Source organism: Melospiza georgiana, chromosome 2 (assembly GCF_028018845.1).
Source record: "Melospiza georgiana isolate bMelGeo1 chromosome 2, bMelGeo1.pri, whole genome shotgun sequence".
Taxonomy (NCBI): Eukaryota; Metazoa; Chordata; class Aves; order Passeriformes; family Passerellidae; genus Melospiza; species Melospiza georgiana.
Window position 1 is genome coordinate 102,926,440 of NC_080431.1, and position 14,250 is coordinate 102,940,689.

Genomic DNA, 14,250 nt, shown 5'->3' on the forward strand with positions numbered 1-14,250 from the left:
TGCAAATAATTGCTGATTGGTGCTTTTCTGCTGGCAGCGCGATACCCTTAGAAAATAAATAACTTCTGCCACAGGGCCCTCCTTGCTTGGCAGCTGGGTTCACTTGGGTTCCCTCCCCTTCCTCGTGGTGACAGGCACGTGAGCACTGCTTACAGAGAAAGCTTTCTGCAATTCTCCTGGTGTGCCTCATGTTCACATGAAATGCTGTTACTGCTGGGCTGGATATGTGCTTTCTTTGTAAGGGCTTGTCAACCACAAGACCTGTGAAATTGTGCCAGAGAATCAGGAGATCTATTTTAAATTGTTACACTAATTTTCTGTGCTTTCAAGGGTGCCCTCACATCACATTTCCAAGTTTCGCCATGCAGGATTGTTCCTTTTCAAATGGATTTGGTGGGGGTGATGGCATTGGGGACTGAGAAAGTTGGTCAGTCCTGTGCTTCTTTGACCTGGGCTTTACTGGAAACTAAAAATTGCCATAAATTATCATTGCAAATACTGGCAACACTAGTGATGAAAAAAAAGTCCACAAACCTTGTTGTGTTATTAAAGGCACTGTTTTCAACATGAAAAGGCTCAAATGTGGAGAAGGAAATGTTTCAGCTCATCTGGGAGGAGAAGTCCAGTTATTTTTTGATGCTGCTGGTGTCCAAAGCACCTCCTGATGCACAGGCGGCACAGCTGCATCAAGGACAGTGGCCCTGAGAGAGATCCAGGGACAGGTTACACACAAGGCTTTATAATACCAAGACTATAAACCTGAAAGAGCAGCTGTGCAACCCACCTCCTGCCTCTCACCAGGTTTTCACACTCAGCAGTGAGAAGTCAAACCTGCATCCCCCAAAGGACACCTGCCTACCTGCAATCCAGTCCTTGCCTCATCACTCTGTCATTACTCAAGCATCAGCCTTTCCCTTTTAAGCTGTACAAATGTTTGTACTGTCTGAGAAGAGATGATTGATGCTACTTTAAAAGCCGTTCCCTCCTCTCACCTCCCCAGTGAGATCAAAGCTTTCACTCCACTGCTTTCTTGAGGCATATTTCATAACAGTGATGATGAACACATAGCAAAAGAAGCACTTTATAGTTCTTTATTTAAACCTTCCAGGTGAACTGGTCCCACATTGATAGATCGGAGCCCTGTTGAAGAATCTTTGTCACTTTATAAAAAAATCTAAGTGAAAATCCTTTTCAGGAAGAGGAGGATCCAATATGAAGCTCTACCTGCAGCACCCATCAGTGTTCAGCCCTGCAGAGCATGGTTTGCACAGGGGTGATGAGTGTGTAGGGGGGCAGGGGCTGTGGGAGGGGAGGGCAGGTAAAAGATGGGCACCAATGAGGGGGTTGGATGCAGGGAATGGGGAGAACATGGTAGGGACACTGCAGAGAGCAAGAGGGAGGTGAGCTGGGAGGGGACAGTTTGGGTGCTCTCTCTCCTGCAGAGCAGAAGGAAGGAACAAAAATGCAGTGAGGTGGCAGCTTTGAACAGCTTTTGACACTTCCCTCCTGCAGGACACCACACTTCCAGCAGATCTGCAAGGCTGAAAGCTGCTGTGCTATCACAAGGGTTGCACCTTCTGCTAGGAGGCAGCATGAGAGTTGTTACCCTGTTCTTGGGTAAAAAACAAGGCAAGCTATTGCAGTATCACTCTGCACTTGTGCTTGACTCTGATCCCACAGATAAAGGCTCTGCCTGCAAACATCTCACTAAAAAAACAAAAGCTTCCATTAAGAGAAAAAACAACCAAGCCCAAAACATGAAGACTTATCAAAACACAAGCAGTTACACTACACTGGAAAATATTTTGCAAACACAAGCACACAGTACATTTTTGGAGCATTAACCCAATTCTCCCACCCCCACACAGGACTGTTCCTGAGATGTAAGCAGGTATGATGGTCCAGCAGCACAGTGAACTGCTGGAAGGGAACCACCACAGGCACTACACCTGCCCTGGGCTGGTCCTGGGAGGGTGACTGGGTCAGCACACTCACAACTCATCTCTGGTGACCAAACACTCTCCCTGCAGGCTGCCTGGCCATGGGCTGCAGGGCTCCAGCAGCTGGCTCTGGGGGCAGAGGAGCCTGCATGGAGGAGAGCAGCTCCTGCACCACTCTCCCAGATCACAATTGCTCAGCCAGCCAAAGCAGCCAGACATCAGCTGTCCACAGGCATGACCCCACTCAAAGAAGCGCACCTTGGAGAACATCAGAAAAACCACTATTCCACAGGAAAATTCCCTCCAGGCATTTATTGTTTCTGATTTTGATTGCTGAATTTCACTTAGAAAGATCCTCACTGCCCATGCTGTCAGCTCAGCCTGAGCAGTGTTCCAGGTCAGCAGCACAGGGCGTGCCTGAAATGTTTTTCTATCTGAAATAAACAGGACACATGCAGTGCCACAGGAGTCAGGAACTGAATGCAGCACGGACTGGAACTCAAAGAGATCACTGTTCTGTGTGCCATAGATTAGGCTGGGAAACCAAATATCCTTTGCTCATGCATAACATGCGCAGCACAGTTGCTCCCATGCAACTTTCATGTTACTTTTTCAAGCAGGGCCTGATTCATCACTTTGCTATTCCAATTTTACCTTTCTATGGCAACAATGTCATCAATGTGTAACTGTTTTAAACAAATCATCAATTTGTTTAAAACAATGAAAATTCAGATTATTTAGTAATGTATATAGCTTGCTGACTGGCTGAGAATATCTAAGGAAGAACGCAGGTATAAAAACGAGCAGACACTATGGATCTCATTCTAATTTCCCTCAATAATAAGTAACATTTTTCTCCATAATTCATTAAAGATTTCACAATCAATAAAATAAAATAAAATTACCTGAAACTATTAATTTACAAGTATGAAATAGAATCTTCCTAAATTTTAAGCTTATGGTTTGATATTGCTGTTATTATTCAGCACATGTTTGGTCTTTAGAGAAAGTCTAATGTATAATTGAATAACAATATATCATTCCTGTGCAATTTCCCTTAATATTAAAAAAAAAATCATGTAGCCTTTAATTTTAAAGATACTTTTTCTATGTAACAGCTTGGCCCAAGAATAAAAGCAAAGGACAAAGAATTAAAACCCATGTTCAATATACCTTTTCTAGTATTTCATGCATTAAATTTTTTTTGGCTTGCAAATCTGCATTTATGCATTTGTGCTGAGACAAACCTGACCTACTATATCTGATCTACTGTATATCCAGAGATCCCAAACCTCATCCTCCCTACCTAGCCTTAATTCCCATCAGAGGTGATTTGCTGCCTGCATTTGTCAGCATACCCCATGGAACACTCCTGGGTCTACTGCTGTCTGACACAAGGGAACTGACACATTCTGACTAAATTCAAAGCTTTAGGCAATTTTAAAAAGCTACCATTAATTTATAAGGCATCTTTTGCTTGTTTATTCACCCTAAACTCTATTCTGCATTAAATGGCAAGGTCAAGATGATTGCTTCCTGATGCAGAAGATTAAAAATCTGGAGGTTCAGGATGGATTATTTTTGTTATCATTGTCACTGTCAGTTCACCACTATATTCTGGCACTTGAACAATGTCCCTATGTCAGCAAATGGAGGCAAGCTCAGTTATTCCCAGTTTCCTAGCGCTAGCAGCCTGGAACAGCCTAGCCCTGTGCAGCAGTCTGTGTGGGTTTTCCCTAAAACAGGTTCTAAGGGGCACCTTCTCTCTGCAGGAACAGCTGGCCCAGAGGGCAGCCAGGTGGGACCAGCTCCACTGGCCTCTTGTTTTCAGCATTCTTCAGCCACAGGTCTGCTCCAAAGTCCACCAGCAGCTTCACCAGCTCCACGCTGCAACTCCTGGCAGCCGTGTGCAGAGGGGAGTCCAGGCCCTTGCCGCTGTTCACGTTTGCTCCTGAACAACAGGAGGGGCAAACAACAGTGAGAACACACCCAGGCCTGCACAGCAGCCCATTTGCACTCCCTGCACCAGCTGCTACTTCTCTGAGTAACACACAAGTGCTGGAGCCTGCACCCAGAGCTGGGCTCCCTTACGCTGGGGCTTGGTGCTACAGCTGGCACGAGCACAACTCTCGCTGGCTGAGGAGTGGGGCTGTGAATAGGAAAAAGACCCCAGAGGAATGGTGCAGCCCAGCCCAAGGGTATCTTGGAGCAAGACAGAGGTGTAGTTCCACCTATGGACCACCTCTGCTTCCCATCTCTTAAAATAAATGCAGGATTTCAATATGCTCTGTACTGGAGGCTTAAGCTTGTGGGATTTCCAAAAAGTATCTGTTAGGGGAAAAATGTGAGGATGGAAAAATTCCAGAGGTCCTTGGTCAAAGAGGGCATAAGCACCCCTGATGAGAGCTCCCCCATTCATTACCCTGGATTAACAGCTCCTAAAACACCCTAAGAAAGGTGAGCTGCAGAAATAATTCAAAACTACAATATTTTTAGAGTACCCATTCCCATATACAGGAGGCAGCAGAAAAATTTAGCAGAAAAAATAGTTGCCAAACATTTAATTTAGATTAAATTAAAAATATTTCAATTAATTTGTATTTGATTTCTTCCCAAAAAAGGTCACTGTACTAAACAGTGACCTGCTAAAATGTGATATACATAATTCATGATTTGTGCTTGCTTTTTTCTAAAGTAGCTTTGTTGGTCCATCATTTTTGTAACAGCTATGTGGCTACTTTAGGTTATATGGTCCCTTTGGCTAGAAGACCTGCACTACAGTGGATAACAAGAAATGGTTTTGTGTAATTACCCAAGCATTTGTGTGAGGCAAAGGATATCGTGCTGAACCTTCTTCTGTGTTGGAAATGTCTCCCACTTTTTATGAACTCATTGGAAATCAAAACATGTTTGCAGAAATACTATGTAAAGATGGCTGAGTCAATTGTTTTAGGTAAAGAGGAGGTAAAAAAAATTAAAATAAAATGTCTTCCAGCTCACTTCAAATAACCACAGCTGCACATGCACAGACACTGGAAAGGACATCTTGTTTCATGCACAGTCAGCCATGTGAAATCCAGGATCACCCATCATTTTGCTGTGAGCTATCAAGCTAAATTCCTCATCCCCCTGCTACCACATTTAACCAGAGCTGCTCTTAGAAGTGAAGCATCTCCTGGTCCCAAAGCAGGAGCTCCCCTAAATCTTTGATGCAAAGATAATCCAAAGATAGATGTTGCAGGAAATGAAAGCACACCATTCTTTATTTTTGTTTTTACCTGACTCAAGCAGCTTCTTGGCACAGCTCACTTGCTGGCTCTCACATGCTACATAGAGTGGAGTACCCAGGTGCTTGATGTTGTGATCTATATTCACCCCACGGGACGCAAGGAGTTCGACACATTGCACATGACCTTAAAAGGGATAAAGGAAGAGTCAACTCACAGAGATCAGGCTTTTTTTTTTTTTTTTGCAGCAAATTCTCTGTTGCAGCAGTGTGGTTTGGCAAAGATTCAATGTTTTGTCAAGAGGTGGTAGTGTAATACTTTGATCCACTCCAATGGATGCAGCCAGCAAAACAGGAGCTGAAAAGCCACATTCAGCACAGCAGGCTAAAGCCTCACATTTTATCTCACTCATTTCAGATGTCTATTGAAGATGAGATTAATCACTCCATGGTTCTCTCCACTCCTTTTGAAGCTATCCAGACATCTCCCTCAAATGTCCACGTTGCAGGCACTGCACGATTTGGACACTGCATTCCCTTCCAGGTGAACTCAGAGGATCTGATAGCTGAGCTGACCTGCCCTTGAGGAGCAACAGGGGTGGGAAGAACTGCACCCCTCATGATGAGACCAATTAGCAAGGCATTTTACATGACCCAGACCAAGATTTTCTTTTTGGGTTTGGGTCATGTAAAATGCCTTGCTAATTGGCAATAATAAAGATCTTCTTTATCTCCCTCCTCCACTTCAGCGGTGCTAGGAGCATGGAAAGGAGGCTGATGCTGTGGGGTTACCTCTCTTAGCAGCTTCGTGGATGGGAGATGCCAGGTCACAGGGTGGTTGCAGGCTGGCTCCATGCTCCAGCAGTAAATTCAAGCAAGCCACACTGCCACTGACACAGGAGTTGAACAGGGGTGTGTGCCAGTCAACAGTCACTCCATTCACCTGGGGGAAAATAGCACAGAAATCCAGCAAGACTTTTGTCTTCTTGGTATTTCAGAATTGATGGCAATGAACCAGTTTCTCAGCAGAAAATGGGGGTTTCGATATTCTTTATTTAACTCCATGGCAAAACTCCTCAGTGCTTCTGAAAACTACAACTTTTCATTAAAATGATCATTAAAAAAGTCATTTTTTTAATTGCCCCCAAGTCTCTCCTACTGAAAAAAAAAAAAACCAAAAACCAAACCAAACCAAACCAAAACAGAAAACCCCCCCCCCAAAAAAAAAACCCAAAAAAACCAATCAAAAAAACCCAACACCCCCCAACACCCCCCCCCCAAAAAAAACCAAAAACTATCAGGGCCACTCCAGGGTCTCTCAGGAGTCTCAGGAGTTACCAAGCTAAATGTATGACCATTTCTCAGTTATCTTAGCTGAAACATACCTACCCATAGCCCTCTCCTGAAACAGTCCATTTTTGGCTGAAAGTGTGCAACCCGTCCTTATTTTTTATTTATTTTTTTCCATTTTTTGTCCTAACAAAAAAAATGTTAGGACAAAAAATTGGAACCTAACATTCCTATGCCTCTACTTAAGATTCTATGTATTGATACCAATAAGATTAATGTGTGCATAAAACAAAACACACTCTTTACTGCTGCAGAATTATAAACACTTTGCAAGATGAACTTCCCCTTGTCCTTGTGAAAGATGAGAACATCTCATCCTCATCTAAAGAACAATAATAATTGTTGCTTATATCTGTGCTTTTTGGATTGATTTATTAGGAAGTGCATGTCATAAGTACCTTAAGCAGAGCTAAGTACAGAGTGTAAATCACAGAGGTACTCTGCCATGACATCACATGGCATTAAAGTGTGGTAATACAACATACTAACACTGGAGAAGGTGGTCTGTCCATCACCTACTCACCTGAGCACCATGTTTTAGCAGGACACTGGCACAGGCAGCATGACCCCCTAGGCAGGCTTCATGGAGAGGAGACACCTGGTCTGCTGTTACAAGATTGACATCATTCCCCTGGTAAGATAATGGAAAATATCATTACAACCAACTACTAAAACCCTCATATAAAAATCCACAATTAAAAAAATCCTCTTCTTTAAAAGCCTTATGTAACCAGACCTTCCCCAGCTGCCTGGAGCTATTCCTCTCACAAAGTAAGAGATGAAGGGGATGAAGAGGCTGTGATGTTTTGGCTGGAGTGGACACTGGCAGAGCATACCTGAGGCCATGCCTTGCACACCCTGAAAACCAGCACAAAACCTGAGTGCACTGTCCAGTGGGACAATATGTTGTGGTTGTTTGACTGGCTGGAATCCTGAAATGCTCTTCAAGTATTTTCTGCTCTTTGCCTCGAGGCAGCCACTGAAGGGAAGAAATGCATCAGAAACATTGGTTGGATTCCACAGGATCTTTTGTTTCTAACAATCCTGGTGCTCCAGAAGACTAAGCTGGAAGAGTCTCCAACGCCCCTTCCCTTTCCATTACCTCCTTCACAGGTTAAACCCAGGAATTTTGAAGAAACAAAGTGGTGAGGTTCAGAAATCACTTCTACCTATCCCTGACCTTCTGGAGGGACCAGGGATATGCTGAGGCACTTCAAAAACAAATGTCTGGTGACTGAATTGAAGCCTCAGGCAGACCCACAACTGGCTCCAGAGCTGGCCCCTCAGCTGGGCACCAAAACTGCTCACAGGCACACACAGGAGGTGCAGAGGGGCTGCCCTTGGCCATCCAGAGATCCCAGTGATCCCATCACCTCTGCCACAGTTAACATATCACCCAGGATAGCTCAGCACATCATCAAATCAGTGCACAAAGCTTGTGCTGGGCAAGGAACTGACTGTAGGAAAGAAAAGCCTGTTGCATGCAGATTTCTCTGTGGCCTGGTTAACACAATTCTCTCACCCTGAAGTTTCACAGTAAAGCACAGAGTGCTGAACATTCATCCACAGAACAAACCCTGCAGAGACCACATGAACCCAGGGGAGAGGTACCTGTTCAATGAGCTTCTTCAGGGAAAGCAGACGCCCATGGATAGCAGCATCATGTAAAGGAGACCAGTCTGAAACAAAGTCTGCACAAAAATAAAGACAGGAAAAAGGCTAAAAACTCTATTTCACTAGCATACTTTACTTCAACGGTGTGACCTCCCTTCTACTTTATTGGAGCTGCCAAGATTTCTTTGGAGCAGATGCTGTGAGGGAGACAGACAAGAAGATGGTTTCCCTCTGGTGCATTTTAACTCATCCCATGTTTGCACTGTGCAGCTGCATTTCCCTCCAGAAGACAGGAGAGGGATTTGCAGAACATCACCTGGCTCTGGCTGAGCTTGTCCCTCTCTCTGAATTATTCCCAGTGCCTTTTTTTTTTGGTCACAAACTTATTACATTTTACCAATTATCTCAAAAGGAATATGTTTTGAAGAGGGTTTGGCTGGTCAGTCATTTACCCCTGCTCAGAGCTGGACTAGAGTAAACAACACTTGGCAAGAGAAGGGACCAAAGTACAAGGAGAAAAATTGTGCTACCTGTTGATTCTGTCTTTCAGTTTTCAGTGTTTGCTATAAGAGGTGCATTTTAAGTAATAGCTGTGTTCTCTGCACTGCTGAAACCACCAAGTGAGGTACAGCATGTATACACTGTGCAAATATTAATAGAGGGAGATCTTCAGTATTACAGATTTTATGGCTCAGAGCCAGCTGACAGCAATAATCCCTCTGGGAGATATTTACATCCCAGCACTCTAAACCCAGTGTCTGCTCTGTGTCACTGTCCCAGGTTCCCCCTGGGAGGGAAGGGAAGCCTTTACAGAGGGTTCACATTTCACGCAGCTTCCTGTGGAAAGATGTTTTGCTGTTCTCTGGGGGATGTCCCACTCTCCTGTCACTAACTACAGAGAATACTCCAGTGGCCAATTTGCTGGCTGAGCTGCTGAGGTTCTCAGGAACCATATTAGAGCACATGCATGGAATGGAATCCTTAACAGTAGGAAGTCTGCCTTCAGTAAAAAAACCCTAATAAGCCACTGTAATTCCTTAAAAGAATGTTTACACATAAGCTGATGATCATACAGGTTTTAAATTAAAGTAAGGTATATTTAGGCCAGACATAAAAATGTGGTGGTGTGAAATAATGGAACAGGTTGCCTAGAGAGGTGGGAGATTCCCATCTGTGGAAAGACTCAAGGTCAGGTTGGATGGGACCCTGAGCAACCTGGTCTAGTGGAAGGTGTTCCTGCTCATTGCAGGGGTGTTGGACTAGATAACCTTTAAAGGTCCCTTCCAATCTAAACCTGGCTATGAATCTATGAATTAGCTTTTAAAGAAATCGGTATTCTCTGTTATTAGCATCATTTGAGCTCTGCCTGCCTCCTTCTATGTTCCATGGGCTGCATCCCACAACAGTTACAGTTTCATGAGGTTTCCAAACATCCTTTGGCTTTAGCAAATGGACAGCCAATTCTGGAAGTTGTGGTTTCTGGTTCATAAGGACAGCAAAACTGGGCTACAATTATTAAAGCACAGAATGATTAACTGACTAAACCAGCTTTGCTCTAAGTGATGTGTGTCAAATTGATGCTTATCTGACTGTGCTGTTGTTCTTGCTGGTCCTGCCTGTGTTACAGTCAGTTGTGTTTCCAGGGTATGTAAAAAGCTTTTCCCATTTAGAAACTAACGCCATTGGCTAAACTGCATGAGTTGTAAGGGAAGTATGTTTATAGATATTCTAAAAATCTAGATTGAAATACAAGTTTTTTGAGCTGCAATTGGAACTATTTTTGGCCACACAAATATTGGCAGGCGTTTGTGCCTGTACCAACCTGTGCACTGTACCAACTTATGATGCCATCATGTCATGATGATATAAGAGGGACATATCCATGTGTGGATCTTATCCATTCAGTCCTTGCTTGAGAAAAGATAGATTTCTGCTGAAACTCTAAAAAGAGCCAGACCAGCCATCTGTGGACTGGCCATTGGCTTGCAAGTTTCCAAGTTTTAACAGTGAATTAGAAGATTGACCATATAAGCATTAAAAATAGATGTCAGTGAAAAATCAAAGAGATATATGCTAACACGTAATCTATTTGGGAGTTCTGTAACTGAGAGAAACCAAGAGTTTTATCCTAGGTGGAAGTGGAGCCCCATGGTGTCCCTCGGGAGTCCATCACACCAGCCTCGGATACCTTGGGAGGAGCAGGATTGAAGGAATGACTGATGACTAATTGTGATGGCAGAATTCCAGATCTGCTGCCAGATCTGCACAGCCCCAGGCTGATGTCTCTCCTGCCCTACCTCTATATCCAGCAAACACCTCTAACCTGAAGCAATGCCAGGCAGGCAAACCCCCTGGAAGGAATGGAAATTTCCCCAGTTTCTTGACCCAAGGCATCACCTCCTGGCAAACAACCCTATTTCTATTTTCCAGGCTGGAACTCAAGTTTCTTGCCTGGAAGAGGAGAAAGGCTGCAGTGGATTTCCGTGTCCCACTGCCCTCTTTTACACTTCAGAAGAGGCACACTGTCAGCATTTAAAAGATCTGTATTGTATTTGATTAAGATCTAAGCAAATGTCAATTCCAGCTGACCATGGGCTTTCAAAATCCTGATCCAGTGACTTTCATGAATGTGCCCAGAGTACTCTGCCACCAGAGCTGCATATGGAGTAGCAAGGCCAGTGTATGTGGGGGACACATCTGTTCACTGTATGTACCACCACTGCAATAAGGATTCCTCACTGTCAAAAACAGGTACAACTGCTCTTTCACAAAGAAACAAGATGATTTGTCCAAATTTGAATTTTACCCACACCTTAGTCCACAGGGAGGCTGAGTCAGACCCCAGGAGTTCAGCATCTAGATATCCAAATCCCTCTGGCTTTCAGTGGCTTTGGGTCACCTAGCTCCCCTCCCACTGCAGCAAACTCCAGCCAGCCCAGGGTTACATTAAACCTCTTGTCATATTTGATGGCATTGCCATCACTCAGGCACGTGACACTGGCAGGGTGGTGTACACAGAGGGAATCTCATAGCAATAACCATGCACACATGCAAATTCTGACTGCTCCCTGTGCACAGCAGAGCTCTCACAGGACCTTTCTAGAGCACTGCTTTTTGTGGTGATGGCTGAAGCAACTTTTCCCAACCTCTGACCATGTGAGGGCATTCCACCCTCCGTGCCTGTCCCCAGGCTGGTTTCCTCCCATGCCTCTCACGCACAGTGCAACTTGAAAGGGGCTCTTAAGTCCTTCCAGTGCAGGTTTGCTCTTGCACTCATATTTGCAGATACAAAATCCTAAAGCTTTATACAGAACAGTATTACAAATGGTATTATTCATACTCAAAGGCTGTCCCTTAAAGTTTGTGATATACACAGCCTGAGCCAAATACATTCCCGATGGAAACTGCCAGCAGAGCTTACTGACTCTGCTGAGGAACTGGCAGACACAAAAGGAATGGACTGAACTTTGATTTTCAAAGGACCAAATGATCTGTGTGCAGCACTGTGCCGCGTGGGATTCCCTCCTTCCACCCTCCATTTTTCTGGAGCTCATCTCCAGTGTGCACTGGTTCTGTTTCACACTGCTAATAATAATATTGCTGTGCCTTCCTGCCCACCCCAGCCTCAGGCTGTACGTACGTGGCACACACAAGGGCAGGCCAGCTACACTGCAGATAGGCTGGTCAGCCTTGCATTTTGGTTTTATGCTCTTAATTTTCAACTTGGTATTAATGGAAACATCCAGAACAGCCCATAAAAAGAGCAAGGATAGCATAAAGTCACATTTTCTGAATTTACCTCATTCCATCTGCACTCGGCATAAGATGAAGGAGTAGCTTCACAGAAACAGAGCCACATTGAACACATCCAGCTCAGGATATGAAGTTAAATTACTTGTCTTTTTTTACCATGTCATATTTTCAATGGCTCTGGGCCAGACGCAGAGCAATGACTGGAGTGAGGCCATTTGTCTGAGTAACTACTCACTATTATGTGCATAAAACACAACAGCACTGGTCACAGCAATGCCACTGCAGAAGAACCCAATAGGCTCAGCTCAAACAACACTTAGATCTGTTCATCTGAAAGGGGAAATGATAAAAGATAAAGGGAAAAAAAAAAAAAAAAAAGAAGACAAAAAGGAAAAGCAAAAATTAAAATAATCAAAAGAAAGAAGGAAAGTAAGGAGGAAGGAAAAAAGAGAAAAAGGAAAAGGAAATGAAAAAGGAAAAGGAAATGAAAAAGGAAATGAAAAAGGAAAAGAAAAAGAAAAAAAAGAAAAAGAAAAAGAAAAAGAAAAAGAAAAAGAAAAAGAAAAAGAAAAAGAAAAAGAAAAAGAAAAAGAAAAAGAAAAAGAAAAAGAAAAAGAAAAAGAAAAAGAAGGAATTGAGCCAGTGCTGAGCTTCCTGCTGGGACTAATTTAAGTCAAACACGCCACATTTCAACTTTTTTTCTCAGAGTGCTGTGTTCCAAGTGCTGCATTCGTTTCTGCCTGCACAAAACGCAGTACAAAACCAGCCACTCTTTCCTATGACACGATAGGAAAACAACCAAAATTTCAATACCAAACAGAAATAGCTTTTTAAAATCCCCTCAGAAGTACAAAGGCATGGGGGTGTTTTGTGGGGCGGACTGAGTTCCTGTACTGAAGCAGGACACAGGAGCAGCAGCAGCTCTGCAGCCCGTCCCTGTCCCTTGCTGTCTCGGGCAGGGCAGAGCCCTGTCCCCAGTTGCTGTCACTTACCCCTCATCCGCGGGGCACCCGGCGCTGCTACACACGCCTGGCCTCCAGCTCCGTGCAGCTTGCTGGTATTCTGATCTGTTCTCTCATCATCCATCTCAGCGCTGTCTGCCCAGCCGCTGTTTTTTCACTTTGTGCTCGGTTCCCAGAGTTCAAATTCCATCGTTCCCGGCGAGCCCCCAGCGGCCGGAGCGCTCCCTGGCGCAGACCGTGCCCGCATGAGCCGAGCAGCGCTGGCGGCGGCCCGGCCGTGGTGCCGGCAGCTCCCCGGGCACGAACCCGAGCACCTGGGCTGGGATTTGCCGCAGCAGCTCCCGCGCTGCCCTGCTCGGCAGCCAGCGACCCGGCCGAGCGAGAGATGTGCCTGATGTCACATCCTCTCCAGCGCGACGCCCAATCGGGGCGCCCGCCGCTCATTTTTTATCAGGAAGGAAATTCTTAGTTTGCCAAAAAATACGAGACAGAAAGAGCCAGTTCAACTAGTTGAGCAAACTCTGCCTGCAGGGGATGCGCAGGGAGAGCCACGGGCAGGCGCAGCTCTGCCCCGCTGTCCGGGCAGGCTTTGGCACAGCCGGGCAGGGTTTGCACAGCTCTGCCCCGCTGCCCAGGCAGGGTTTGCACAGTCGGGCAGGGTTTGCCCAGCTCTGTCCCGCTGCCCAGGCAGGGTTTGGCACAGCTCTGTGCCCAGGCAGGGTTTGCACCGCTCTGTCCCCGGGCAGGGTTTGGCACGGCTCTGTCCCTCTGTCCGGGCAGGGTTTGCGCGGCTCTGTGCCCGGGTGCGGGGAATATGTGGGAATTTATGTCAAGAGTTCGCGCTTACTGAGGAAACTACGGGCTGCGGTAATTACGTCTAGATATGGATAACAGTGGACAATCTAGACTAGTGAAAAGAGTTTTTTTTTATTTTCAGCACATCAGTTTTAGGACATTGTTAGACAATGGAGACAGGGTGTTAACAGCTCGCTGATTTACAGGGAATGCTAAGGAGGTGTGGTATTACAGCATAGCATAAAACTATCTCAGCTTAGATTTCAGCTAATCATACATAGAACAACACATTGACAAGCATTCTACCCAATCTTATAAAACACACGTAATGGTAGTTAAAACAAAGACTGGTTTATAAGAGACAAAGAACAGAGTTCTATTTAGGCTAACTTTCTAAAGATATACATTAAATAACTTTGCTGCTATCTATAAGCTAATTCTACAGAGGCTTATTGTTATTTGTCACGTATGCTTTACTGCTTAGAAAACTTTTTTGCTGTATTTGCAATGCTAACAAAACTTCTGTCTGAGGCTTATTCTTTTTTAACTATTTCTTAAAAACTCTCTAACTTTATGAATTCTAGCACCCGGGCAGGGTTTGCACCGCTCT

General features: G+C 44.7%; 1 protein-coding gene across 1 annotated transcript; it reads right to left on the bottom strand.

The window, feature by feature from the left end:
* Positions 1-576: 576 nt before the first annotated feature.
* Positions 577-13,138, bottom strand: ASB9 (ankyrin repeat and SOCS box containing 9). The gene is made up of 7 exons (XM_058045609.1): positions 12,876-13,138; positions 8,128-8,207; positions 7,040-7,147; positions 5,959-6,109; positions 5,219-5,353; positions 3,700-3,891; positions 577-701 (listed from the first exon to the last, which is right to left on the bottom strand). The coding sequence occupies exons 1-7, from the start codon at positions 12,967-12,969 to the stop codon at positions 577-579; spliced, it is 885 nt and encodes a 294-aa protein (XP_057901592.1). The 5' UTR covers positions 12,970-13,138.
* Between the last annotated feature and the right edge of the window lie 1,112 nt (positions 13,139-14,250).